This window comes from Biomphalaria glabrata, chromosome 11 (genome assembly GCF_947242115.1).
Source record: "Biomphalaria glabrata chromosome 11, xgBioGlab47.1, whole genome shotgun sequence".
NCBI classification, from domain to species: Eukaryota; Metazoa; Mollusca; class Gastropoda; family Planorbidae; genus Biomphalaria; species Biomphalaria glabrata.
This window is the reverse complement of record NC_074721.1, coordinates 14292396-14320125: the sequence shown is the minus strand read 5'-3', so window position 1 is coordinate 14320125 and position 27730 is coordinate 14292396. Positions and strand designations below refer to the sequence as shown.

The 27730-nt window shown below is 35.2% G+C and overlaps 1 protein-coding gene across 12 annotated transcripts in view; it reads left to right on the top strand.

The window, feature by feature from the left end:
• LOC106054827 (stAR-related lipid transfer protein 3-like) overlaps positions 1–27730 on the top strand; it is a 50485-nt gene that overhangs the window by 8177 nt on the left and 14578 nt on the right. For 6 of the 12 annotated variants that reach the window (XM_056003586.1, XM_056003583.1, XM_056003585.1 and 3 more), the window contains exons 3-10: positions 16501–16601; positions 18117–18288; positions 18754–18834; positions 19115–19192; positions 19596–19649; positions 20903–21053; positions 21750–21863; positions 22849–22979. In XM_056003586.1, the coding sequence (XP_055859561.1) occupies positions 16501–16601; positions 18117–18288; positions 18754–18834; positions 19115–19192; positions 19596–19649; positions 20903–21053; positions 21750–21863; positions 22849–22979 (882 nt within the window). Of the gene's footprint in view, positions 1–9849; positions 10560–13818; positions 13969–16500; positions 16602–18116; positions 18289–18753; positions 18835–19114; positions 19193–19595; positions 19650–20902; positions 21054–21749; positions 21864–22848; positions 22980–27730 lie in introns of those variants that run through there. The other 6 variants (XM_056003581.1, XM_056003582.1, XM_056003580.1 and 3 more) reach the window with 6 other exon arrangements.

Below are 27730 nucleotides of genomic sequence, written 5' to 3'. Positions count from 1 at the left end.
GACAGTCTGTTTTTTTAAACAAAGCTTACATCAACTCACTTTGTTTGTCTGGTAAAAAGTTTGTACATGTTATTTCTCCCATACCCAATCTTGGATCAATCTGAAATTTTGCACAGTTATTTAGAACTTTTACTTGCCAACATAAAAATCAATTTAAAAAATTAGTCAAATAGTTAATTAACTATTGGTAATTGACTATTTTGTTGGTAATTAACTATTTTGTTTGGTATCTCGAACTAGGAAAAGAAATTGCACTTGACTGATATTGTGGTATAAGTTAAATTAGTCCCCTTTATTATTTGTAGAAAGAAAAATGTGTAAATAACTGAAAAACCTATTTTCATAAGCAGCTCCCTGGCACATTGGTTACCATATTGGTTTAGGGAGGCTGATGAGGCCTTAACCCTCCAGTTATTCAGGTCGCAACCTTTTTTTTTTTTTTTTACAAATCTTGTATCAACTCATCTGTCTGTAAAAGGTTTGTACATGTTATTTCAATAATTTCTCCCACAAGCAATCTCGGATCAAGCTGAAATTTTGCATAATTATATCTTTCACCTGACAACACAAGATTCAATAAAAAAAAATCCTATTAGTTGATTAACTATTGGTAATAAATAATTTTGTTTGGTATCTCGAACAAGGGAAAGAAATAGAAATTGACTGAAGTGGTGGTAGAAGCTGAATTAGTCCCCTTTATAGGTCGTCATCTATGTCTTAGTGAACACAAACCTGAAAAATAATATGAGACTATAGAAACAATAGATAGCTTCCATGTTCCCTCTCCACTAGCACAGTGGTTACTTTGTTTGCTTGAGAAGTCTGAGAAGACTTGAGCCATGAGTTTGAATTCAAGTTGTTCCCCCCTTTTTTTTTTTAATTTATAAATGCTTTTTTTTATTGTAGTCTAGATCTATTACAAATTTAATTACGATTGATCCAAACTAAATTAATACAACTATGCATAACATACGTTTTTTTTTTTTAGAAAAAAAATTTTTAAAAACATTTTCTTGTTTTATAAATACATTTAAAAAGCGATCACCCAGATACCCCCTTCTTTCTGCCCCTACCCCTTTCCAACTGGTCCAGACAAGTGATACTGTGAAAGCTAAAAGCATGAAATTGCGCTAAAAAAAACCAATTGGTACAATTACATGACTGATCCAAACTAATTGATACAACTACACTTAATATAAGCTTTTTTTTTATTTTTTATGTTGCTTGTTCTGCATCAGTTCTTATTTTAATTGCTCTGCATCATTGTGATCTTGTCTCTTTATCTGCCTCTATAATTCCTTGCCTTTTTTGTGCAGTACCAGGATATGGCAGAAATTCTGGTTAAGGTTTCAGAATGTTTTGGTGACAAGATCATTATTTCTTATAGTCCAAAGTTCAGCCATTTCTTTGTTTAATATTAAAAAATAAAGCTTTATAAATGTATCTCTAAATTATGAATGCTAAGATACACTTTCTTAAATGCCTAAATGTTCAAAGTTGTCCATAAAACTAAAATAAATTATATTGTAATTGAAGCAGAGCTAGTAGAGCTAGTACCCTTGACCTACTAAACACTTAATCTTTTCACTAAAGTCTAATTGATTCTATAACGCTAAATTTTATTTGTCATTAACTCTTGTCAATGAGAGTTCGGTGGCATCAGATAGAGTCAAAGGAAGTAATTTCTGTATCATTAAAAGCTAGCTTTTGTAAAATAAAAAAAAATAAAATAAAAAGTATCTTATACAAATTGTTGTTAAAACTCCTAATGAAAATGTATACAATATGTCATTGTAATAGTAATGTTAGACTTATAATAAAAAGTTTATGAAATGCACATGAAATTATGACCAATGTTCTATTTAACACTCATATAGGCTTCTTGTTTGTTACTAAAAATTAAAATTAAAAATAATTTTTGTAGAAAACTCTGGTTCCGTATTCAGTTTTTGAAATCTTTATCATTGGGTCATTAATATACCACAGATACGAATTATTCTTTAATAGATTTAATATTCGTGTGCAGGTCACAACTAGGTTTTCAGAATGAGCACTCATCCCTAATCTTTGGAATCGAAGACATTGCCATTATTATTATTATTATTCATGTTCTACCATTACAAATCCATTTTATTAATGTCTGTTTTCTCTCACCTTTACTAAACTCTGCCGGGTGTTTTTCTATTACCAAACAACTCTGCCAGGTGTTTTTCTATTACCAAACAACTCTGCCAGGTGTTTTTCTATTACCAAACAACTCTGCCAGATGTTTTTCTATTACCAAACAACTCTGCCAGGTGTTTTTCTATTACCAAACAAGTCTGTCAGGTGTTTTTCTATTACCAAACAACTCTGCCAGGTGTTTTTCCATTACCAAAGAACTCTGCCAGGTGTTTTTCTATTACCAAACAAGTCTGTCAGGTGTTTTTCTATTACCAAACAACTCTGCCAGGTGTTTTTCCATTACCAAAGAACTCTGCCAGGTGTTTTTCTATTACCAAACAAGTCTGTCAGGTGTTTTTCTATTACCAAACAACTCTGCCAGGTGTTTTTCTATTACCAAACAACTCTGCCAGGTGTTTTTCTATTACCAAACAACTCTGCCAGGTGTTTTTCTATTACCAAACAACTCTGCCGGGTGTTTTTCTATTACCAAACAACTCTGCCAGGTGTTTTTCTATTACCAAACAACTCTGCCAGTTGTTTTTTACATTTTTTCTTAAGAGAACTTTTGATATTTGAAGCTTCCTCCCCAGTTCATGATTCTGTGTGGAATCAGTAGCCATTATTTCAAAGTTTGTATTTCCACACAATTTAATGCATCACTGTGGGAGTGTCAAGTACAAATACAGTAATTCTGTTTGTGTCATTGTATTAGATTCAAACAAAGACTGGAATATATGTGTAACATTTGTTGGTCTTCACAAATCATAGCCAGAATCTTTTTTGTTTTTATAAACATGAAACAAATCTTGGACAATTTTTTGAAAAAAAAAAATTCCTACCATATAATATGTTTTAAAATGTCTATTTTTATTTCATTGCGGGAAAAAACAAACCTCTATTGTTTTATTTTGAGATTTTACTTTGTTAAAATAATTTCAATAGCAGCCCTTTTGCAACATTTGTACACAGCCAATTTATCACCTAACAGAAAGATATGACAGTTTGATTGGCCTAATTTTTATCAGGTCAATTATCAGCTTAGTAATCATAATTATTTTAGAACATACATCTGTCAGGAGTAACTTATTTGTGTTTTTCAGAGTTGATTGGGGCTGTAAAGAAAAGCCATTTGATCTTGAACACAAGCATACTTCTGTAGCAAAGTTAATTTTGTTGAGATATTTTCCTTTTCAATTTTCCAGCTTTTGCTTTTGTTTTCTTTAGGGATAGCTCAAAGATCTAGTATTGTCATTTTATTGGTTGTGGGCTGTGACATTTAGGTCATAAAAACTAAAAGCACTATTTAAAATCTAAATTCAAAATCACATTTATCATGCTAGAATATTTTCCTGCAAGCAAACCATTTTCTTTTTTAAATATGACAACAGTATTACATATACGAACTTACTACATACAAAACATTAACATTTTTATTTGTTTTTTTTTAAATTAGATGATTGTTGTTACCAGTCATTGACTTGTAGCACCAAACTGCTGGTAGACAAGTAAACCATTGTAGGCGTATTATATCTTAATTAATAAACTTGAAACAAGTATTTTCATTCTGAGCCTTACTAGATAACTTTATTAAGAATGTAGACTAAATCAACTTGTGATAAAATGAATTAGATGTAGTAGCCTTAGTAATAATATTTTTTTAAACAAAATCTAACTCACTGCAATAACACAACCTGTCAGTCTCACGTTCTGGAATCGTCTGTCCTAAATAAGACCAAATGACAACACTGCCATCTATGTAGCATCATACACAACCAATCGCTAACTTCCTCCCACGTCACCATAGAAACACACACACTCCATAACAATAAGGTGAATAGTTGTTTTTTTTTTTTTTTTGGGGGGGGGGGGGGGGGGGTTATTTAGAAGGACATAAATAAAAGTCTAATTGTTAAAAAAAAATTGTTATGTTGTATAGTAAAAACGTTTATCTAAAAATAATGTGATTAGACGTTCTATGCTGCAACAGCTCCCATACTAATGGTAGATACGGAGGTGGACCATTATGCGAGTTCGACTGATCAGCAGACATCACCTCTTTCCTTCATTTTCAAGCGAGTTATGTTGGTTGTGAGTGGTTGAATTAAAGAAAGACCTCGGCTCCATTCCTCGTCTGTTGGACATTAGAGCATACTTTCCAGACTTAAGAGTCAGCCAAACCTGTTCCACTGGCGGATCCAGAACTTTTGAGTGTGGGGGGGCGATTTTTTTCCAAACCCTAACCCTAATGCCCAGTAAACCCTAACCCTATGCATAAACGTGCGTATATATATATATATATATATATATATATATATATATATATATATATATATATATATATATGAGAATTTTTAAAAAGCAGCATTTCTCAACCTTTGGTGAAAAACAAAACAACTGGGGCATCGCTATAAGCTTTTCAAGTGGGGTTCGGGGCGACGACAAAAGCGTTTTCTTGCTTTTTTTACTGCAGAAAAGTATTCTCCTGACATTTACAGCTTATTATTCATCAATGGAGTTCGGGGCGAAGCCCCGACGACAAAAGCGTTTTCTTGCTTTTTTCACTGCAGAAAAGTATTCTCCTGACATTTGCAGCTCATTATTCATCAGTGGAGTTCGGGGGCGAAGCCCCCCCCCCCCCCCCCCCCCCCCCCCCGCCAAAAGCGTTTTCTTGCATTCTTCACTGTAGAAACGCATTCTCCTGACATCTACAACTCATTATTTATCAAAGGAGTTCGGGGCGAAGCCCCGACACCAAAAGTGTTTTATTGCATTATTCATTGCAGTAACGCATTCTCCTGACATGTACAGCTCATTATTCATCAATGGAGTTCGTTGCGAAGCCCCGCCGCCAAAAGAGTTTTCTTGCATACTTCACAGAAGAAACGTATTCTCCTGACCTAAAACTCATTATTCATACTATTAAAAAGGACCTTTTGAATAATGTTGTACTTGAAAAATATTCTAATATGAATTTATAGGCCCTTAATACATTGCAAAAAATCCGATTTGTTCCTTGAAAAGATAAGATACCCCACATATTTAGATTTTGGCTTTGAGGATCTCCGCCGAAAAAAAATTATTCGATAAATAATATTCAATAAAATTAAAGTATAAATTGTGAGTTATAGTCCCAAATTTATTTAACTAGAAAAATATCAGATTGAGTAAAGGTTAGAAAAAGGCGACTATGAAAAAATGATTTGGTTTAGAACTCATCTCAATCGTGACTCTTATACTGAAAAATTTCGTTTGAATTCTAATTTTTTGAATGCAAAGTCTTTCTTAAAATAGTTATGATAAATTCATGTGAAATTACATAAACTCTGTCTGGAAATGGGAGGGGCGGTAGAGTGAAAACGATTAATCCTCGCTCCTTTAATAATTTCTGCTAAAGATTGCATTTTGCATTAAAGAATAGGGGTGTGGCGACTCGATATAAATATTTAATTTATAGTATATATAAATTATATTAGTGACAGATGTTTTTGTTTTGTAATTTCCTAACTGTAATACAAAAAGAAAAAGTATTGGTTTGTCCGATGGGGGAAAGGCGATTGCATGAATCGCCCCTCCCACCTGGTACAACCCGTTTTCATTTAAATTTTACTAATGATAAAATTTGAGATTAGAGTGTGGTACTACATAATATACAATGAGTCCACATATCAATATGTAGTTTATATTATATAGATATTAAACTAATTTTGTTCACAAACTATGATTCTCCATAAAAATAGGACCGCCCCCCCACTCAGAGGGCTAGAGTGGGAAGGGCAGTACATGCAATTTCCCCCTCCCCCAACCTCACCGAAACGGCCAAGATACAAGAAGGCGAGCGACATAATATAAATCTATATATTAATTCAACTAATTTTGTTCACAAACTATGATTTCTCCATTAAAGTAGGACCGCCCCCCCTCAAAAGGTTTAGGTGGGAAGGGCAGTAGAGATAAAGTGGCAAACAGGGAACGACATAATACAAAGATCGGTTAAAATATCAATAACAAGTTTTAATCACATAGATATTTAATTGATTCTGTTAGCAAGCTGTGATTTCTACAAAGAAATTGGACCGCCCCCCCCCCCACTCGAAAGACTATGGGGGGGGGGGGGGCGGGATTGATACCATCGCCCCCTCCCGACCCCACCAAATCGGCCAACATACTAGAAGGGGGGGGGGCGAAATAATCTAAAAATAGGTTGAAATATAAATAATTAGTATATATTATTAACATTAGTAATGAATTCGTATACCAATTGTGTGAATTCTATACTAAAATTCGTCCGCTTGCTTGTGTGTGTGTTTTTTGTTGACTTTTTGACTCGTTCGCTTAAGACGCCACTGTGTCTTGCACACATTCTTTCTCTAGTCTTGTTCAGTAATATGTGACTGAGGGGCAAAAACCGATTGGCTCGAGCTCAAATCCCATCTCAAACTGAGCTGAGTGCCTAAAGGCAGCATGAAAAGCTCCCAGATAACCCCTCCACCACATGGTTTACAAAAAAAATAAGTACCGTAATTACAAAAAAAAAAAAACTTACATAAATAAACTGGTATATCACTATTGTTTCAAAATCGTCACCACAATACTCACAGATTGTTCTACAAACCATTAATTATCAATGTATACAAACTAACTATTGCAGTAGATATACTTATAATGGCAACAGAAAATTAATTAATAAATATACAACTTTATTTCAATCAATAATCATTATAACACTCACACGCTTAAAAGAAACACCTTTAAAAAATACAAACCACCCTAGAAATTACCGTGGCCTAAAGAATGTTGGTGAGAGGACAGGTTTGTATTTTAGACGCAACTCAATGATTATCGACCTACGTGTATATTATTTGGAATTGCGAAGTTTATTTCTTTTAACCTGGAACTTCCCTGACTTATTGAACAGTTCAGTGTGGTAGTCAAATGATTGACAATTCAGCTTTCGAAAAGTCCCAATAACGCACCTGACCCTTCCAGTTACAAGGATGTTTCGGCATGGCTGATGACTCTTTGTCCACATCACCAAACATCGTGATCCGATGACTTTTGATGATCCTGTTTTGTGATACTTGAGAATGTTATGTTAATGGCGGTCAAGGTTGTAAAATCTCCATGTTTGAACTAGTGTATCTACAGTGTTAAATAGGGAAACAGGTTCTTGACGAACTCTTTGTTTATTGTTAGTGATGCTTGATTAAAGTACTTGAGTCTCTGAAATCTGAATTTAGTCATGAAAAGCTAAGTGATAGCCCGAATCGTTTCTATTTCATTCAACTGTTACAAAATTTCAATACCAATACCTTTTTTAGCGACATCTGTATGGGGGGGGGGGGGAAGGAAACGTGACTTTTTTTTTTAAGCGTTCACATTTAGGCCTCGAAATCAAAAGTCTGAGAAATCCAAAGCGATAATGAACATCTCATTTCACCGTCGCCCGTTGGTTCTCTGTGAAAACTCGGCGTTACAGTACCACCTCATCGTGGTCGCCGAGTGAACACTCCGCTCTCCTGGGGTGGCCAAGGGTACTGGTTGCTTGCTGCTGATGAATGAGCAGCCGGCAAGTGTAAAAGGCAATCAAAGGGTTATTGTCCAGCCCCCCCCCCCCCCTCCCGTGGGGCCCTGGGCAACGGTGAGTAAGAGACCTAACGGGATCTCCGAAAAGCGTATAGCGCTGGACACCAACTCGAGGGTTGGTCGGGTTCTCCTGGGACCCGGCTGATTCGCGGGTCTCTCTTTGGGCAAAGACTGGACTGACTGGCGCGGCCTTAACGGGCTGTGTCGGCGGACTGGTTGGCGCTCACGAGCTAGGTTCTAACTAGCGCGTTCCCTGGTGCGCTAGTGGAGGAATTCGCCGCGAAAAATGGTAGTTCCAATACTGGGAATGTCAAAAAACGTGCCACCCCACTCCTGCCCTGCAGGAAACTTAAGCCGAATGGCTAAGTTTCTTGCCAGAGCACTACGGGAGGATTAGTCCTTCCTGCTCTGTTTTTTCAATAGGAGTTCATCTCAGGTTCTGTGAAAACGAACCCTTCTGTTGTTGACATTCGGTATGCATGTCTACACACATCATTTTAAAATAAAATAAAAAATTGGTTTTGTTCAATGTTTTAAAGTGGTCTAGGAGCTTACCAAAGGAGGGAGTAATTCAACATTTTTGGTTCTTGTGATGTTTTGATATTTATAAAACAATTGCATTAATAAAATTCCAAATATCTATTCGTAGGCGCAACATCTACTTGCTGTGTTAGTTTTGCATGTTTGTATGCACACCCTTTTTAACTTCTTAAACCAATGTTTAAAAGAGACTTCATGTTAATCCGCAACTGTTTTGGGTGGCGTTCGTGTATTTGTGACGTAACGTGTGAGCATAATCTAACCACATGGACGCCTATGAGTTTGTGTGTAACTAAACTCCCTTTATTATTATTTTATTTCTTGAAGTCAAAAGAGTTCGATGTCTTAATTACAACATGTCTGACCAGATTCCAACAGATTTCTGTTTGATCTAGCTGCGTATATCCTTCTCTTGTGAATTGTCAGGACTTGGCTGTTAGTTTAAGAGGGTTGGAACGAGGCTATGCATTTAAATTAGTTAGGTCATTGAAATGAAAGGTCAATCACCAGGAAATTGTTTCTAGTAGAATAAGACGACTAAAATGTGTGTGTGTTTTTATAGAATTACAAAAAATGAAATTATTAGTGACAAGGTTGACAGTTATTCCCCCTCCCCCACCCCCACTTTAACCGGATGTTCTAGATAGCTGGGGAATTCCCCCGTTGATTTTCTCATTGTCACATGGGGGAATAGAGGGCAAAGAGAGCGTTATGAACGGAAATCAAAGCTTTAATCCTCTCACCAGAGGTAAGACTACTGCGGCCCACTCGAATAGGTAATGAGGCCCAATCCAATAATACTAATAATCTTTATTATCCTTGCGGACATTAGTTTTACACTTGTGCATTCCGAAGAACAGTACGGGATTAGAGCAAACATTTGTACACAAGATCTAACGTACATGGCCCAGCTTCTCTTGAACATTACATGCGACCATTCACAACTGTAAGTTACATGTTTGTTCAATCATTTATTGGCCAAAGGAACACAAACGTTTCTGTGATCGGTGTCTTATATCTTCACGTTAATAAAACGTCATCTACGCTCTGACTTGAATAGAAACATTGTTCTGAAATCCGAGAACTGTTAGAAGACTCGACTGATGCACATCCCTTTTCCTAGAGCTGAGCTAATTATCAACTGAATAATCAGTGTTCGTTATCTTGACTTTGTGCAAAGATTGACTGCCCTATGTAACAGAAACAGTACAGACTGGCTGTAATAACTTACATAATGGAAATACAAGATGTTATTATCTGAACACTCGGTTTCCATACCAAAGTACTTTAACCCATATCGTGTTGGCTTGGTTGAAAATCATTAGATCTAGCTGTCTATTTTTGAAAGGAGGCCTTGTTGTTATAACCCTCCTTGTTAGTGTATCAATACATTGCGGAAAGACAGGAAGTGAGAGAGATAGAGCTTGGGAGTAAGAAGGAAAATAACTCCAGAGAGAGAGAGAGATATAATAAGGATGTAAATTGAAACTAAAAACAATTAGGGTTTAATACTTATCTAAGTTGTTTTGTTTTTTTTTTAACTAGATATCTATGTGGAAAATAGGATCACTACCCAACAGATCATGTGCTGATGGTCGCTGTGTTCTAATAATATTCATCGCGACTCATCCATGTATGTTGCGTGAATCAGGCCCTGGAAAATAACGTTCCCATTAGCCCACTTTACACATTGTTTTCTTTCTGTATTGGATATGGCACCTAGAAGTCTGTACTGCATACGTTCTGGTCGCGGCAACTTTCACTTCTTCATTCGAGAGAACGTACGGAACGTGTACATTTGGCGACTAGGTGTTTCAGTTTGAAGGTGTTTAAAGCTTGAGGGTGTTTCAGTTTGAAGATGTTTAAAGCTTGAGGGTGTTTCAGTTTGAAGGTGTTTCAGTTTGAAGGTGTTTAAGCTTAAAAGAGATTTTGGTAGATCAAGTTTGTGCTGTTCACGTGTTACGAAAGGTGATAGGAATTATCAGACATCCGTTGGATCTCTTTCGTTCAGCTCTAACAGTTTGGTGCATGCTTTGTTTCGTGTGTGGTGCCTGTGTGGGCTCTGAGGATTCTGTAGAAACGGATGCCTCTAGTTTGAGTTCCGGCGTCTCATCTCTGGGATTCCCCGGACACGATGTGAGTAGACTTGAGAAGTGTGGACTAAATGACGTTGTCTCTTGGCTCACTTCATGCATCGGTCGCTCATTCAGCATGACCAACGTGAGCAGATTGCACCTCGGGGCTCTGTTGTGTACGTTCGATGTTTGAGCGTAAGTGTTTTTTTTTTTGTTTTTTTTTATTTTGTTCTGTTTTCTCAAAGTTCAAATGATTCTATCAACTGTCTCACTGTAAACAAGTACGCAGTATGTTTCTGTATATCCGTGACATCAAGGTCTAGATTGTTACTGTTGATGAAGACGAAGGCCAATATTTTAATCACCTCAGTCTTTTCATTTGATGTTTGTTTTTGAACTATGCTTTTATTTATATTGATACAAATAGTTTCATAAAAAAAATAATTTAGTCATGATAATAAAAGGGAAAGCAATGCGTTGATATTAGCGAGTATCTTACACATCTTTAGTGGACGTTTGTATGCGCAGAAGGAAACCCATAAATAACAATGTTATCGTGAAAGTCTCTAATCTACAGCCAAGTCTTTTGTGACTTGTCGATTCTTCAGCACATGTTTTAAATGTATCAAAGTGTGAGACATTCCTGCCGTCAATTATTTTTGTAACCGCTCTAACAATTGGATCCCATGTGGGGGAGTTTCGATAAATTCTATAAATATAAAACTTGTTGGTGTTAACAGAATATAGAAGTATAGGTAAGCCATGTGAATTAAATAGAATATTTTTGTATTTACAATTTGTAGAGAGATAGGTTGCCCCACCATGCGTCTAATAGCGCTTGGGGAGGGTGGGGTAAGTAGTACTAAAAATCAAATAAAGCTTTTCTCGTTTGCTGCAAAGTAATTTTGATTTTAAAGTTTGCAAAACATGAATCTTTGACTATGAAGTGCTTCAGTTTATGTATCTATTTCTTTCCACATTTCTCCCAATCTTTATTTTAGACGTTTTTCTTTGTGTTCCGTTATGTCCCCAACATTTCTCTATATCGCTCTCTGGTCTTTTTCTTTATTTTATTGCTTAAAAAAGATGGACCTCATTCACCAATCGTAAACAAAACAACATTTACCCACGTGATAATATTGATAAAACAACGAAAAAAAAAACGTATCACGTCACAGCCTGTGTGTATTATGTAATTTGTATAGAAGAAATAGAGAATCACGTGGCTAAATGTTGTCTGTTTACGATTGGTGAATGAGGTCCTAGTGGATGAAGTCCATGAAAGACAAATATGCCTAGCTTCCTTAGTACTTGTATACAAGCATCAACCCTAGTGGTTCGTGTAGTGTCAAGTGTTGATGGATAGAAAAGGAAGTGTTTCATTGTTTCCATTTTTCTGATGTAATTTTCTAGGAAATGTACAAATGAACTCTGTCCGCTTTTGTTTCTATAACCAATCGTTAGATTTCCTCTGCACACGCCACTAAAAGCGTCATCTGGGCGACTCTTTTATTACATCTGGATATTTTTTTGTTTTCTCACTTTAACTACGCCTCGCAGACTCTTATCAATTATTGGGAAGAAAAGGAGGAGGGGGGGGGGGGACGAACTTTTGAGTACTGGTTCGGTCATGGTTGAGTCGGACTTCGACCCAAGTTATAAACGTGAGAGCTCCTTCTGAATGACACGCTCCTGCTGAACAAGAAGAAGATTTCTATCTCCAGCACAAAGTGAACACATTGCTTTCTACGTTTCTAGTAGAGTCCCTTCGTGATCACGTTTGGTTGGCCAGTTTAGTTTTTACCATTCCTCCTATTAGCTTTCAAACTGGCTGGACGGGTGTCTCGAAAACGGCTCTTATTTTTTTTTAATTTTATTTATTTGTTTAAAAAAATAAGAGCCGTTTTCGAAATTTAAAAGATTATAGATAATTTTTGAGAAAAATAACAACGTAGTGAAACAAAGCTTAATTAATGGAAAAGACACTAACTATTGCCATTTATTTAAAAAGTGGGCAGGGTTTACCCCCTTTCTGTCATGTAAATTAAAATTAATTGATTAACTAATTGGTTAATTTGTGGATTTATTCGTGTATTCTCATCGACTGTGAATAGTTATGCAAAATTTCAACTTAATCCTAGAATAGGAAGTTGTAGAAAACAACGTCCAAACGTAATGAGGGAATTTAATCCATACAGTCACATTAAGTAGCAGTTATTCCCCTTATTTCGATATCAAACAAAATAATTAACCACAAATAATTGATTAACTAATTGGTTACTTTTTCTTTTCATTGATTCATGTCTTGTCAGGTTCAATGAATAATTGTGCCAAGTATCAACTTGATCCGAGAATGGAAAATGGGAGAAAAACATGTCAAAACTTTTTACCAGACAGAGTGAGCTGATATAAGATTTGAAAAAAAAAACATGTCAAAACTTTTTACCAGTCAGAGTGAGCTGATATAAGATTTGAAAAAAAAAACATGTCAAAACTTTTTACCAGTCAGAGTGAGCTGATATTTGAACAAAAAAAATGCACGTAAGCCTGCATGAACATTTAGCGCACCGTGTTACGTTGATATAATGTTCCAGTCCTCATGCCCTTTTAAAAGCATTAGCTGGACTGTTACTAGAAGAACTAGATGCTATGCTCACTGGAAAGACTTCTTGCAATAATGAAGCATCAGAAGACATCCATAGAATCAGATATCATTGGCCATCATCAGCTTCATAAAGGAGGAATTGATTTAAAAATAAACTTTTTGAAATTTTTCTTGCTTTATCATCAATCCTGCTCATGATATTTCTGACATGACCAACGCATCATTTTTTTACTCAGAACCGGACACAACAGAATGAAACAACATATGTTCCGGAAGCTAAAAGGCGGGACTAGCGAAACCTGCCCTTGTGGAGCATCATCAGAGACTGCTTACCAGCTTAGCTTCTACAAAGCTGCTTACTCTACCAAGAGGCCAGAACAAGACTCTGCCCCCAAAACCCTCCTATAAAAAAAATATACTAAGAACTGCCTGATCAGGAAACCACTGCGCGAGTCATCTCAGGTATAGGATTACTGATCTGAAGCCTCCGACATGGAAAATGAGAACGAAGAAGAAGAAATAATGTTTCTCTGCTGGTATATATTTCAAACGTGATCAAAATTAACTTTATTATCGATGTTGTTTTAGCCCAGATACACTGAACGCTGGATCTCACAGCTCTAACAGAAACGATCGGAAACTTGGAATTTAAAAGTAGCCTGTTTTTTTTTGTTGTTGTTTTATGTAATATGTGATGTAGTTGTTAATTACCTCTGACCTCTGCTCATTAGAGCTAATGAGTCACATACCACCATGCTTATACAATTCAGACTTACACTATTGTGAATGGGTATTGGATGTGCTGACATCCTATTTATCTAACCTTGTGCAGAAAGCCAGCACACTACACATTAACTCATGTATAGGCCCACTACGAGCTGTTTGGAGGTCAAAGTTTGAGACGGGACATATCACTGGAGTGGATATTGATACTTACCGTGGCACTGTTGTCATTCTGTGAAGTCTTGTACGGTCTAGAGAGCGAGTCTGTTAACTGAAGTGAGTTCATTTGTTGATCTTTCAGTTGGATCGCTTGTTGTTTTGTACATCTTTGTCTAGGTTTCATTTAGGGAGTAAGTCATAGCAAGCATGTTGAAAGAATTCCTTGGATAGTGCCAAGAACAATGTTACACTTTGTACCGTTGTTGTTGGCGTAGTAAGTGGTCATGTTGACACTTCTTGGGTGACTGCCTACCAACACTCAGCCCAGTATTTTTTTTTCTGTAGTCTTCTTTCCTTGTAGTCTGGTTTTTTCTTAATAAGGCCATAGAAACCAGACGGCATGGGAGAGAAAAAAAAACCCCGTCTTCTGAGCTCCTTTGGCATTACAACCTTCTTCACTGTAATTTTTGTGTAACTAGGAAACACTGAACTTAAGCCAAAAAAAAAAAAAAAGACAAACAAACAGGAATCTAAATGTCTATGCAGAATCAAAGTTTAATGAAACACTAAAACCCTATACACAATTTAAAAATATGGCCAAAAAAAAAAAGTCATTATCACTATGAAAAATCATTCTAAAACTCGTATAAGCCATCAAAACTTCTGTATGAATGTAGCCTTTACCTTTATACGTCATCAAACTTCTGTGGGAATGTAGCTGTCACCCTTATTTAGAAGTCAACATTCCTTCATTCTTTAGTATGAAGGTAGCCTTCTTGGGTATGAATGTAGCCTTCACCCTTGTGACCACAACTTGGATATATATGAATGTAGCCTTCACCTTTGTTAGTGACCACAACTTGGATATGAAGGTAGCCTTCACCTTTGTAAGTGACCACAACTTGGATATGACTGTAGCCTTCACCCTTGTGACCACAACTTGGATATGAATGTAGCCTTCACCTTTGTAAGTGACCACAACTTGGATATGAATGTAGCCTTCACCTTTGTAAGTGACCACAACTTGGATATGAATGTAGCCTTCACCTTTGTAAGTGACCACAACTTGGATATGAATGTAGCCTTCACCCTTGTGACCACAACTTGGATATGAATGTAGCCTTCACCTTTGTAAGTGACCACAACTTGGATATGAATGTAACCTTCACCTTTGTAAGTAACCACAACTTGGATATGAATGTAGCCTTCACCTTTGTAAGTGACCACAACTTGGATATGAATGTAGCCTTCACCTTTGTTAGTGACCACAACTTGGATATGAATGTAGCCTTCACCTTTGTAAGTGACCACAACTTGGATATAAATGTAGCCTTCACCCTTGTGACCACAACTTGGATATGAATGTAGCCTTCACCTTTGTAAGTGACCACAACTTGGATATGAATGTAACCTTCACCTTTGTAAGTAACCACAACTTGGATATGAATGTAGCCTTCACCTTTGTAAGTGACCACAACTTGGATATGAATGTAGCCTTCACCTTTGTTAGTGACCACAACTTGGATTTGAATGTAGCCTTCACCTTTGTAAGTAACCACAACTTGGATATGAATGTAGCCTTCACCTTTGTAAGTGACCACAACTTGGATATAAATGTAGCCTTCACCCTTGTGACCACAACTTGGATATGAATGTAGCCTTCACCTTTGTAAGTGACCACAACTTGGATATGAATGTAACCTTCACCTTTGTAAGTAACCACAACTTGGATATGAATGTAGCCTTCACCTTTGTAAGTGACCACAACTTGGATATGAATGTAGCCTTCACCTTTGTTAGTGACCACAACTTGGATATGAATGTAGCCTTCACCTTTGTAAGTGACCACAACTTGGATATAAATGTAGCCTTCACCCTTGTGACCACAACTTGGATATGAATGTAGCCTTCACCTTTGTAAGTGACCACAACTTGGATATGAATGTAACCTTCACCTTTGTAAGTAACCACAACTTGGATATGAATGTAGCCTTCACCTTTGTAAGTGACCACAACTTGGATATGAATGTAGCCTTCACCTTTGTTAGTGACCACAACTTGGATTTGAATGTAGCCTTCACCTTTGTAAGTAACCACAACTTGGATATGAATGTAGCCTTCACCTTTGTAAGTGACCACAACTTGGATATGAATGTAGCCTTCACCTTTATAAGTGACCACAACTTGGATATGAATGTAACCTTCACCTTTGTAAGTGACCACAAATTGGATATGAATGTAACCTTCACGCTTGTGACCACAACTTGGATATTAATGTAACCTTCACCCTTTGTAAATTAACACAACCTAGGTGTTAATGTAGCCTTCACCTTTGTGAGTGACCACAACTTAGGTATGTGAATGTAGCCTTCAAACTTGTAAGTCACCACAACTTAGGTATGAATGTAGCCTTCACCTTTATTAAGTGACCACAACTTGAGTTCCATTGGATCTCTGACCATTACAGTTATTGTATTGTTTAACCCTGAAGTTTCTTCCCCCAGTATGATCAGCCTGAGACATTGCCTTTTCCTCAAGATTTACTGACTTAGAAGTCTGTGTTTTTGTTTTGTTGCTGTTTAATATTTGTCCATCATTGTTTATGTTAATAGTTTAGTTTTTGTCTTATCAAAATTCTTTTTTTTTTAGCAGGATGTGAGGCTTGTAGATAGTGACAGGGATCAACAAGCCAAGGAGGCAGGCCATTTGATCTACAGCAGTATACGCAGTGACACTGATAGCAGTGTTGTGTAAGTATAGTTTATAGTAGCAAGGGTTTAAAAAAAAACAACCTTTGTATTATATTATAAATTACAGATGTCCTATGGGTATTCATGTGTTAAGTGCTAATCTAGTCATGCATGTTAATTAGAGACTTAAAATATTCTAAGTCATTCAATTTCCTGGTTGATTCAGGCAAAATATTTCATGCTCTAATTGCACTAGGTAAAAAGCACTGAAAAGAATTGGTACTACCATCTGGAATAAGAAAATTGCCTTTATCTTTGTGTCTCTGAGTATTTAATTTAATTTTTTTGTTTTTGTATTTGTATGTTATTGTTTAGTGTTTTACTTTACTTTTTAGCCTTGTGTCCTAGAGTGTCTCTTTGTTTTACTAAGGTGCCACTGTAATCAAATGTTAATATTTAATTTTTATAAACCTCAAGGTTCTATTTAGTGTTATTAACATTCCTCTATGTAAGTCAGAACTTCATGGAACTTGCAATGCTGATCTGTATAGAGCTTTAAAAAGAATTACTAGCTCGTTGGCCTGATGTGGAAAACTCTAGTTTGACCATTATAATTTTTCAAAGTAAAAAATAAATAAATGTAAATTTGACTTGAGAACTAGCCTAAGATCTAGAGCCCACATAAATTTGACTTGAGAACTAGCCTAAGATCTAGAGCCCACATCAGTTTTGAAAGAACTATTGCATTCTTGAAAGGACTACCGCGTTCTGGAATTTCGGAATGTAAGACATTTTTTAATCAACAGTTAAATAAATAAATGTTTAGGAAAATTGCGTACATTGTCTTCTAAATTTAGATTTAAAGACCTGTCATTGGAATTATTCAACAAAAATAAACGTGGCGTAGTCAGCCGTGGTGTACTAATAACTAAGTTGTTTATTAAATTTCAAGTTGCTTAAAGTTCATTGATAGATTACCTAAGCTGTGCTTATATTTTTGCTTTTATTTTTACATAAATCTAATAAAGATTCTAGATCTAGTTAAAGCTTTAAACAATTATTTATTGTACCTAACTAAACATGGGTCAATAAACAAAATACCCTATTAATTAATAATTGGTAATTAATTATTTTGTTTGATGTTCAATAAGGGAAATTACTTGTACATTATTGATAGATATAGTTTTTAAAGGTGGAGCTCTTCCCCTTTAGATAAGTTTTGTTGGTTTTTTTTAAAGGGTTTTTTAAAAATTTGCTTGTTTTTATGAATTAGGTTAAAATATTTGATCAGTCTTCACTTTTTTTCTTAGTTCAAACATATGACAGTAACAGCAAGGATTCATTATATTTAACTTGGTGATTTGCTGGTTCTATTTGTACTCTATAGTCTACTATAGACTCAATCCTTTGAACCCATAAAAACTTATCAATATATTGAAAGAGTAGACCATTCTCTTCCTCATTGTATCAAGTCTAAAAATGAATTATTTTTTTAAGTTAATGAAAGAAGCTAAAGGAGAAGTAACTCCAACCATGAATTATTTAATAGAATTGTTTCTTGTTTTCCTTGCACAGAACATTACCAACCAATAGCCATCCAGCCAGAATGCCTCCTCCTGTACCAGAGGTCAGATCAGAGAGATACTCACTGGGTCAAGGCCGGATGTCAACTGTCAGGAGGACCTTCTGCCTTTTTGTGTTGTTTGACCTGATACTGACCTTTATATTGTGGGTCATTTATACACAGGTAAATTGACAAATCTGTTGAAGTTATTTCAGGGGATACTTTTGATTGCTAATTTTGTAATTATTCTAATTCTTTACATGCTTTATCATTTGGAAAATTTGTGTTGCCAATTCTGTGGGTTTTGTTACCAGTTTGTAGATTCGAATGATTAGGGTTTGGCACATGTTTGGAAGAGTATTACTAAATAACTAAATTTTAAAAAGTAGTTATACATATTGATAACAATAACAGAAAGACAACTTAACTTTTTTTTTGTTATTGAAAGCTTTTTTAAACCATTGGTTGTTTACTTATCATATTAAACAAAATACTTTCATAGGTTTACTACGATAAGATGATTGTTTAAAAAATATTGAGAATATATTAAGTTTAAAAAAGTCTTCAAACATGAACATTAAAAACTAACAATCTTTGATAGCAGTCTAGAATTTTCTTTTAATTCAAACATTTAATGGAATTTTGCAGCTGATTGGACTGGATGGCTACAAGGCCTTTGATGATCAAGTATTACATTATGATTTTAAGTTCTCCCTTTTTGACTCAGTGGTAAGACTTTTTTTTTAATAAGGCTTCACATTATCAGCATCTTAGTTTATAAAAATGTTTTAAACTTATTAACATTGAGATTAACATAGTCAGCATAAAGTTAAAGTTCAACTGCTGAAATACTAGATACTAGGGAAATAAGTGAATTAGGCCAAACCAATTCAAATATTGGCTTAGCGGTTCAATATTTCCTCATAAGGAATGTTTATTATTTCCCTTAGAGAGTCTTCACTTTTGTCCTTTCATCATCTTTTTTTTTCTCCCATGTTGTGCTTTGCAGATGTTGGCTGTGTATAGATTTACTCTCTTGTTATTGGCCTATGCTTTATTTAAGCTACAGCATTGGTGGGTGATAGCTGTAAGTATTAAGATGTGGTTTACAGTGATGTAGCTATTGAGAGTCTATATGTTGTAGACCCAAATCCAATAGTTTAAATGAGTCTGAATTGTGATTTAATGTAACAATTCTGTAATAACAACAGTATTAAATTATTTTTTTTTCACACTTTTTTTTTTAAATAAAGAAATAGAAGACTTAGTAACCTTATTATTTTTGCATTGTATAGATTTCTGAGTATAAATAATGCTCAAGATCTTAATGCAGTAATATTGACTTTTCAAAAATCTTATAATAAAAAAAAAGTAGTTTTATATAGTAGAAAACTTTAGAGTAAATTTTAAAAAGACACACAGAACTCATGATGCATTTTTACAAATTCATATGGATAAAGAAAATATTAATTTAACTTTCTTTGTTCCAGATAACTACAGCCACCACGTGTGCAGTACTAATAGCCAAAATTTTTGTATTTGATGTAAGTTGAAATCCTAGTGCATCATATATCTTTAAAATAAATGTTAGTTTTTTTACATCTGTCATGTTATTAGAGGCTTTAACTAACTACTGTTCATGTTGGACAACTGTAGGACTTCAGTATCTGGAATGTGGTCAGACCAATGCACCTTATGAATTTTCCTTAGACAGCGTAGGTGGAAGGAGTTTAGTTTTTGATGTGGCCGGAATATAAGGTCCAGGACTCTGATGCATGTAAGAGTGAAGGGAGGACTACAGCACTGTAGACTTTCAGTTTTGTGGATATGCTGAGTCCTCTCTGTTGCCACAGTAAAAACGTCCTAGTTTCAATGGGCGGGACATGTAATCCGCATGCCAGACATCGCCTTCCCATACGATTTATGTTCAGGGAGCTGTGTGTAGGAAAGTGCTCCCATGGGGGTCAATATAAGGGCTATAAAGACACTCTTAAGAGCTTCTTATATAGTTCCTCCTTCGTAATCGAAGATGAGCACATTTCTCATATCGCTATGAACTCGAAGATGACTGTAAAATCATATATATGACTAACTACAGTGAAAATTGTTTCATTATGGTGAAAATGTTTTTGTTATAGTGAACTGCATTGTTTTCAAAACTATTGAAAGTTTGTTGTAATCCAATAATTCTGAAAGAAAAAATTTTTGGATTTTTCATTAACCCTTAAAACGCGTGTGGTAGATTAGCCTTTAAATATCAAAAATTGTAATTCCAATTTTTATGCACTCATTGTTAAACAGCTCAGCACTTTAAGGGTTAAACAAAATGTTTCTAGATCTATTTTTAGATTGAAAAGCATTAAAATGGCAAAAGAGAAAAATCCTAAATTTGAAAACCATCACTGTGAAATTATTATTTATTTATATTCTAATTTTCTAGCTGAAAGTATTGCGTGTCTTTATTTATTCTACGTTTTAAGTTATTAAGTTTTCTAAAGTGGATTTGTATTCTTTAAATTTTATTCATGGATCCCTGGCATACACTTGAATGTTTTGTCAATAGAATTTCATCAAGGATTACTACAATGTAATATCCATATTAAGTCAGAAATTGTGTAAGAAGAATATTGAACTTGAAAAAAAAATTAATAAATGGTTTCAATTTTTGAAAATTTCTATCTTAAAATTATTTAATTATTATTTTAAAATCAGTTGTTGTTACCTGAAAGTTAAGGCTTTTACTATTTTTCTTACTTGAATATAGAATCAACTGATTATCTGCCTTTTTTGTCCTCAGTTTCAAGGTTCTAAAACCAACAATAATCCTTTGAGCTATTGCCTGATTATAATTTCTTTTGTTCTGGCTTGGGCTGAAACATGGTTTTTGGACTTTAAAGTCCTCCCTCAAGAACAGAAGGCTTTAGATAGGCTTCGTCTATCAAGTGCACGTAGGTCTTTTGATCCCTATTTAGACTTTCTTTTGAAAGTGAAAACAATTATTGACATAAGATTTAAGTGTTTTAAAAGCCAAGTTCATTCTGCATAGCAGACAAGTAAATTGATAAAAAAGATTTTGTTAAAGTTTTACATTTTTAATTCTTGTCTATTTTAATTAGAAAATAGTAACTACATATAGAAATGTATTGTACCTAACAAAACATGAATCAATAAACAATATTATTCAATCAGTCAATTAATTAATGGTGATTATTTTGTTTGATATTGAATAAGGGAAATAACTTGTACATTATTAGTAGATATAGTTTTAGGAACGGAGCTCTTTCCCTTTAGATAAGCTTTGTTGTTGTTTTTTTTTTTTGAAAAAAGGGTTTTTATAATTTGCTTGTTTGAGATTTATCTTGATCAGCATGGAAAGGTAGCACAGAAGCCCTTTTCCCAGATTCACTCTCCTCATATCCAGAAAGAGATTAAGCCAGAATGCTCTAAGCATGTTAAGTAACAACCAATCGGGTGTGCTGTAAATAAAATATTTTAAGGAAATATTACATTTTTGTAATTGAGGTCAGCACATAATATATAGTTGAAATTTATCCAGAATCAAATTTTTAATATTTTTTTTACTAAACTCAGGTTCATTAAACATTATAGATAATGTGGGTGTTCATTTTGACCTTTTTGTACAGCAAACTATGGATCTATTTATATTCCTGTCCAAGCAAGTGGTCTCCGTCCTGATGACATGCAATCTCTCATCACTGAAGACAACCAGTTCTACTCACCTGTTGAATCACCTGCAGGTCAGAAGTTAATATTATAACTAGAAATGTGTTTAATAGATTTAGTAAGATAAGTTTTTATAGAAACTGGAAGTAGAAATAGTAAATTATGGCACAAGAATATAAGGAACAACTAAATTATATTACTAGAAGAAGAGTTACTAAAATAAAAAGGGGAAATTAAGCTTATTGGCTAATCAGTCATTATATAGTTGACCCTTGATAGTCCGACACTCTCAGCGGCAATGTATGCTTCTGCTGCACATGTGTGTCAAGTATGTCTTGACGGGCCAATCTTGCTTCCTCTCGTGTTAAGTGGTGATACATTCATGGTTGTCTTTCTGTGATTACTTTTAGACAGTTTAATGGACACATTTTTTTAGTGTTTAGATTTTGAATGTTGGCAATCTAAAGTTGACAAATGTAAATTGGAAATTATTCAGAGGTATGACTGAGGGGTAACTCCCACTGCTATGTTAGATTAGATTTTTGGCAATTGTCGAGTTACCATTTATGACATTATGAGTAATAGGTAGAAAATAGAACAATCTGTGAAATCCATATAAGACCATAACTCCTTCTCTCCTAACTGACGATACCAGCGTTGATTCCACCAGAATGTGGTAAATAATTACGGAGAGAAATAGTTTAAAAAAAACAATTATGATGAGATAAAATATTGTTGATCCTGTCAAGTTTGTAATAGATCTTAATTTTTAATTAAAACCAATACATTGTATTATTTGATAAATTTCACCTCACTAGATAATTATTTTAAAAAAGAATATACTTATTATCCTGGAGGAGCTTTCTCTTACAATATTCCATGTTACTCTGAAACATGATATAAACATTTAGACAACAGTCTCACTCTAACTTTACAGTTTACAATAGCAGTTGATTTTATTTAATAATTTAAGATCCACTAATAAATACATTCTATGAATATTGAATGTTAAATGTAATTAGCTTGTTGCCTCTACCCTAATCTTACTCCCATTCTCAGATTCTGATGCTGAGGAAGAGCCACAGGGAGTGACCAAAGGGGACAGGACTTCTGAGTACCTGAGTGCCCAGTCTTCCAAACAACCAACCAGACAGGCAAGCGCTGTGTCCATAAACTCTCAAACTATTGAGGTAGAGGGCGTTGGGTGGTCTCCCTCTTCCATGATTGCCTCCCCTCAGTCCTGCTTGGTACCATCCTAGCCCAGGAGTTTCAACTATCATTTCCAAATTAGTAGTTGTTATGTTTAAAAATCATTTTATATATTTGGGCATCATAATTAAAATTTTAAAAAAAGGTTAACTTCCAATGAAGGCTGTAAGATTATAAAAGTAATTAGTACAGTTGACAATTTATTTTCCAATTTTTGTTTGGATGAAATAATTGTGGTCAATCGTATTATTCCTAATTCACTTCCAATGAAAGGTAATACCTGGCATAGTGTGGAGGTGAAATAAATTGTATTATCTCAGTATTTCATCCAATTTGAACAGGACTATGTAAACTCAATCAGCTCATAGTCTAGTATAAATCAATAAAAGTCATAACAACTTTCTTATATAATCTCTATGATTATACCAAAGTTCTTGTTTTCCTTTTTTATAAAGAGTATTACACCCTCATTAAGAAGCCCAATGACCTAATTTTTTTATTTTTTTTTTCTCAATTTGGCTTTTTTTTTTCCTTTTCAAAATGTGTTTTCCCCTTCCTTGAAATAAAAATAATATTGAATTGTAAGAACCAATGTATAAACATTTGGTACCTTACCTCTGTTAGCTGTGACAACTATTACTTAAGTCATTCACAATTTAACCCTTAAAAATGATTTTTCTTTTACAAGTGGTAGCAAGAGATAACATCAGATAGTCAGAAATGTTGGACCCACTAAATTAATAATATACCCTTTTTTTTTTTCTGGAGTGAGCTAGGGGACTTAAATTATATATGGCCTAAGCTCCCTTGCCCACCTTTTATTCTCCCCTGATTGCCTCCTCCCTAAAAAAAATTTTTCAAGGTATTTCCAAGCTGGCCTAGAGTCTATTGCCCAGACCGGCCCAGAGTCTATTGCCCAGACTGGCCTTAAGTCTACTGCTTGGGTGGCCCGGAGTCTATTGCCTAGGCTTGCCCAGATGGTATTGCCTGGGCTGGCCCCTGGTCCATAATCTTCTGCCTAGTTTTACATGGGAATGCATTACATTTATTCCCTACTTTAATTTTCTCACATCATTTGATAAGAACGTGCTGGAGGATATGAATGGTCATTTCGATTGATTCTTTTGTTGTCTCTATTTTTCTAACATCATCTAATGCTTTGCAAATATAGTTTGAAGATTTGAAATTAAATTAAATTAGTATTTAGTGTAACTGTATTTTATCAAATAGATAACTGCCAACTTTAACCATGAACCATATTGATATTCTCAATCTAAATTATCATTGCTAAAGTCTTTTCTTTGAACATCGACCTGAATTTTTTTTTGTATTGGTCCCTTAGAATCTGTCATTTGAGAACCATTGTGGTAAGTCGGTGTTCCTCAAACAAATTCTAAATATAGAATGTCAGAGTCAGGCGAAGAACGGGATCACATGATGGTGTCATAACGTTTGTGGGTCACAGGGTCATTGGTTTTGGTTCGGTAAAGTCACTGGCTGATCCTGTCTTACCGTTATGGCTCCAATCTACGCGCGTATCAATAACACTGAGACGATATCTGTGAATAAACGCAACTAGGCTTGGGTACTGCCCCCTAATTTCTGGACAATGATATTCACGTTGATTTCTTGGTAACATCTGTCGATTTGTGAGCTGGTATATCTAGTCATGCCAACAGTTGATATTAACAAAGAGCCCTTTGTCTCACTTTAGAGTTGTTTGACTTTCAACACACTCTCGGGCTAGGCCATACTGTCGAACTGAGTCTATCAATACCTCAAAGGTCACAATCTGTAACTCTTTGTAAATCGAATTTTTAACTAGGCGTGCTAATCAGTCTGTGGCTATACTAAATTTGTGTTTGAAGTCTTCTGTCAGGGGCGACACCTGAATGGTTAATGATATATTATGGTGTTACAGTAAATATCGGATGTTAGTAAAGAAAGGGTTCCTAAAAAAAATGTTTCCTCTGACATTGATTGCATTGCTGTTTCCTCTGACATTGATTGCATTGCTGTTTCCTCTGACATTGATTGCATTGCTGCACTTCTCTCCGGCTTGTCTTTTCCTCGCCTTTAATGACGCCATTGAATCATCTCTCCTTCGAGTCCATGTTTTGTATGTGGGCTAACAAACGAGTATAGTAAGGGCGTTTGACTGTATCCGTACAACAAAGATAATCCAAGATTTCCTAGACATGACTAAAAATGAACACATTTCTAATAAGAGCTAGACTAGCTCACAGCCACACGACCACTTACATTTTCCAGTTCCGCTGTACAGATAAGTATGTTGTATATTGTATATCAAACAGAGTTCTCAGGGCCGGATTCAGGTGTGTGGGGGCCCCGGGGCAAGATTTTTGTGGAGACCCCTACACTCTTTCGAAATCTTTAATAAAGATCCACTAATGAATAAAAGAACTTATATCTAAAAGCTTCGCATATTTTATAAGAAAGAAGTAGAGTTCTTGCTGATTGGAGCCCCATTTATTTTTTATTCTAACAAATATTTAATATGCATATTTTAGTTTTTATAAAGGTGTATATGGTAGAGTTTGTGTAGGGTAAGACCATTGGTTGACTCAGTGCCGTAAATCCGGAGCTGTATCGGTATTTACATATTCCGAGCATGCTACAACTACAAAACTCAAACTCACTTCTTAATCACGAAAGATTTAAATTGTTAGCAAGACTTAAAGTGTTAGCGTCAAAAAAATGAGAACAAAATACTTTAAAGTTTCTGACACGTCTAAATTCCGATTCATTTTTCTCGTTTGTGGAGTTCCCTTTCTTGTGGAGTCCCCGGGGCTATTTCCCCCTGCCCCCCCCCCCCCTTAAATCCGGCCATGATAGTAATGAATATTTTAATAGCTCATTACTACACACTAGACTTCTCTTCTTGGAAAACTTAAATGCCTTGATTCAGTGTTTCTGTGCACCCCAGCTTGACCGTGATGTCATCAATCACGGCTAAGTACTACGTACTGAGTGTAGAATCACGGCTAAGTACTACGTACTGAGTGTAGAATCATGGCTACGTACTGAGTGTAGAGTGATACAGTCCACTGTGTAAACAAGTAATGGTCAAGATGTAGAGCAAAGGCTTGATTATTGTCAGTTTTTCCAGTTTCTTTCTCTTATTTGTCCTTTGTGTGTTCTCAGCTCGTCTACCCAGATCTAGCTCCAAAATACCCCCCCCCCAACAAAATGTACATGTAGGAGAAATATATTTTGTTACGATCTTTTCTTTCTATGTTTGGTTCTGATCCTCTCTGCCGCGTTGTCAAAAAAAAAATGGAAGACTCAATCTTGCAATAAACAAACACAATACTTTGTTGTTGATGTCAAAGGTACGTGTATTTGTCAACATTCCAAACACAGATAAAGAAAGACATTGTCAAGTCTTACTTTTCCCCTTTCTTTCCGTAATACCATCAAAAACGTCTTTGTAGGACATCGATCACTTGTACATATTGGACAATACCATTCTCAATTGATCTACACAGACGTAAAGGATTGACGTAATAAAGAGATAGAATGTAAAGACTAAGTCAAGATGTTACCAACCGTAATCCCACAGGACTGTCTCTAGTTTATTTCAATGGAAAGGTTTACATCTTTGCAATTCTGAATCCTATTTTTTTTTTACTCTACAAATATACAAGTATTGCTTTAAAAATACTTTATTGGTTACATATTTCTATTTAAGCTTTCTAATTAAGACTGCGGCATTTTGGGAAAATACCGAAAATAAAATACAAAGGTTTGTTAGGGCTTGCGGTTTTTCGCGAATAGCGGCGGTCAGGTTACGTATTTGTCAAAAAGAGTTCTTCTAGGACTAGGAGGTAAAAAGAACCTGTGTACGAAATTTGATGCGGATACGTACGATAGTTTAACGAGATCTCGTGATAGACCTGTGGTGTTTTCGAATATATATATAGATTATAAAAACACTCTTTGTTCAGTACGTCTGTAGAATTGTCGCGTGTGATGTCTCAATACTCATTTCAACAAAAAAAAAGTATTCATAATTTGGGTTTTTCACAACATTGGTTGAGGTCTCAGACTGACAAAACGAAGCTAATCTATCGTCACAATAACAATGCTCCATTTCTATCTCTTTTTATCTGTCTGTCTGTCTGTCTATCTATCTATCTATCTATCTATCTGTTTATCTAATCTTTCTGTCTGTCTGTCGTGATGTTTGTTTAGCTATCTATCTGACTATAATATCTGTATTTCTGTCTGTCACTCTCTTAATTTTATTAGCATCTGTAATCTGTCTGTTTCTTAGTCCATATTTCTGTCTTTATTTTAAAAGTGTCGGTAGTTCTAATATTTTACTATTTCATCGTCGTTTTTTTTAATCGTTAAATCTTTTTTTTTACTTTGGGTGGATGTTATATGAATACTTATGAGTGTTATCCCTTATTGTGACTCTTCTACCGCATTAAATACAAACAGATACAAAAGACCGATCTGGCTAAGTGCTTTTTGGCACAACATCTAGACACTATCGTGTCAGTCAAAATTATAGGAGCTCAATCTGGTCTCCAGTGTAAATCATCCAAAGTACAGAGATTATTTTTTTTTTAGTAAACTAGGTTTTTGTCCGACTTGTTTCATTTTAACTATTTCCCCCTCCCCTCCTTCCCGGCCCTGAGCTGGACGCAAGGAGGTTTTCAAGTAAAAAATTTTCATTGCATCGCTTTTTTATCAAGGTTTTTTC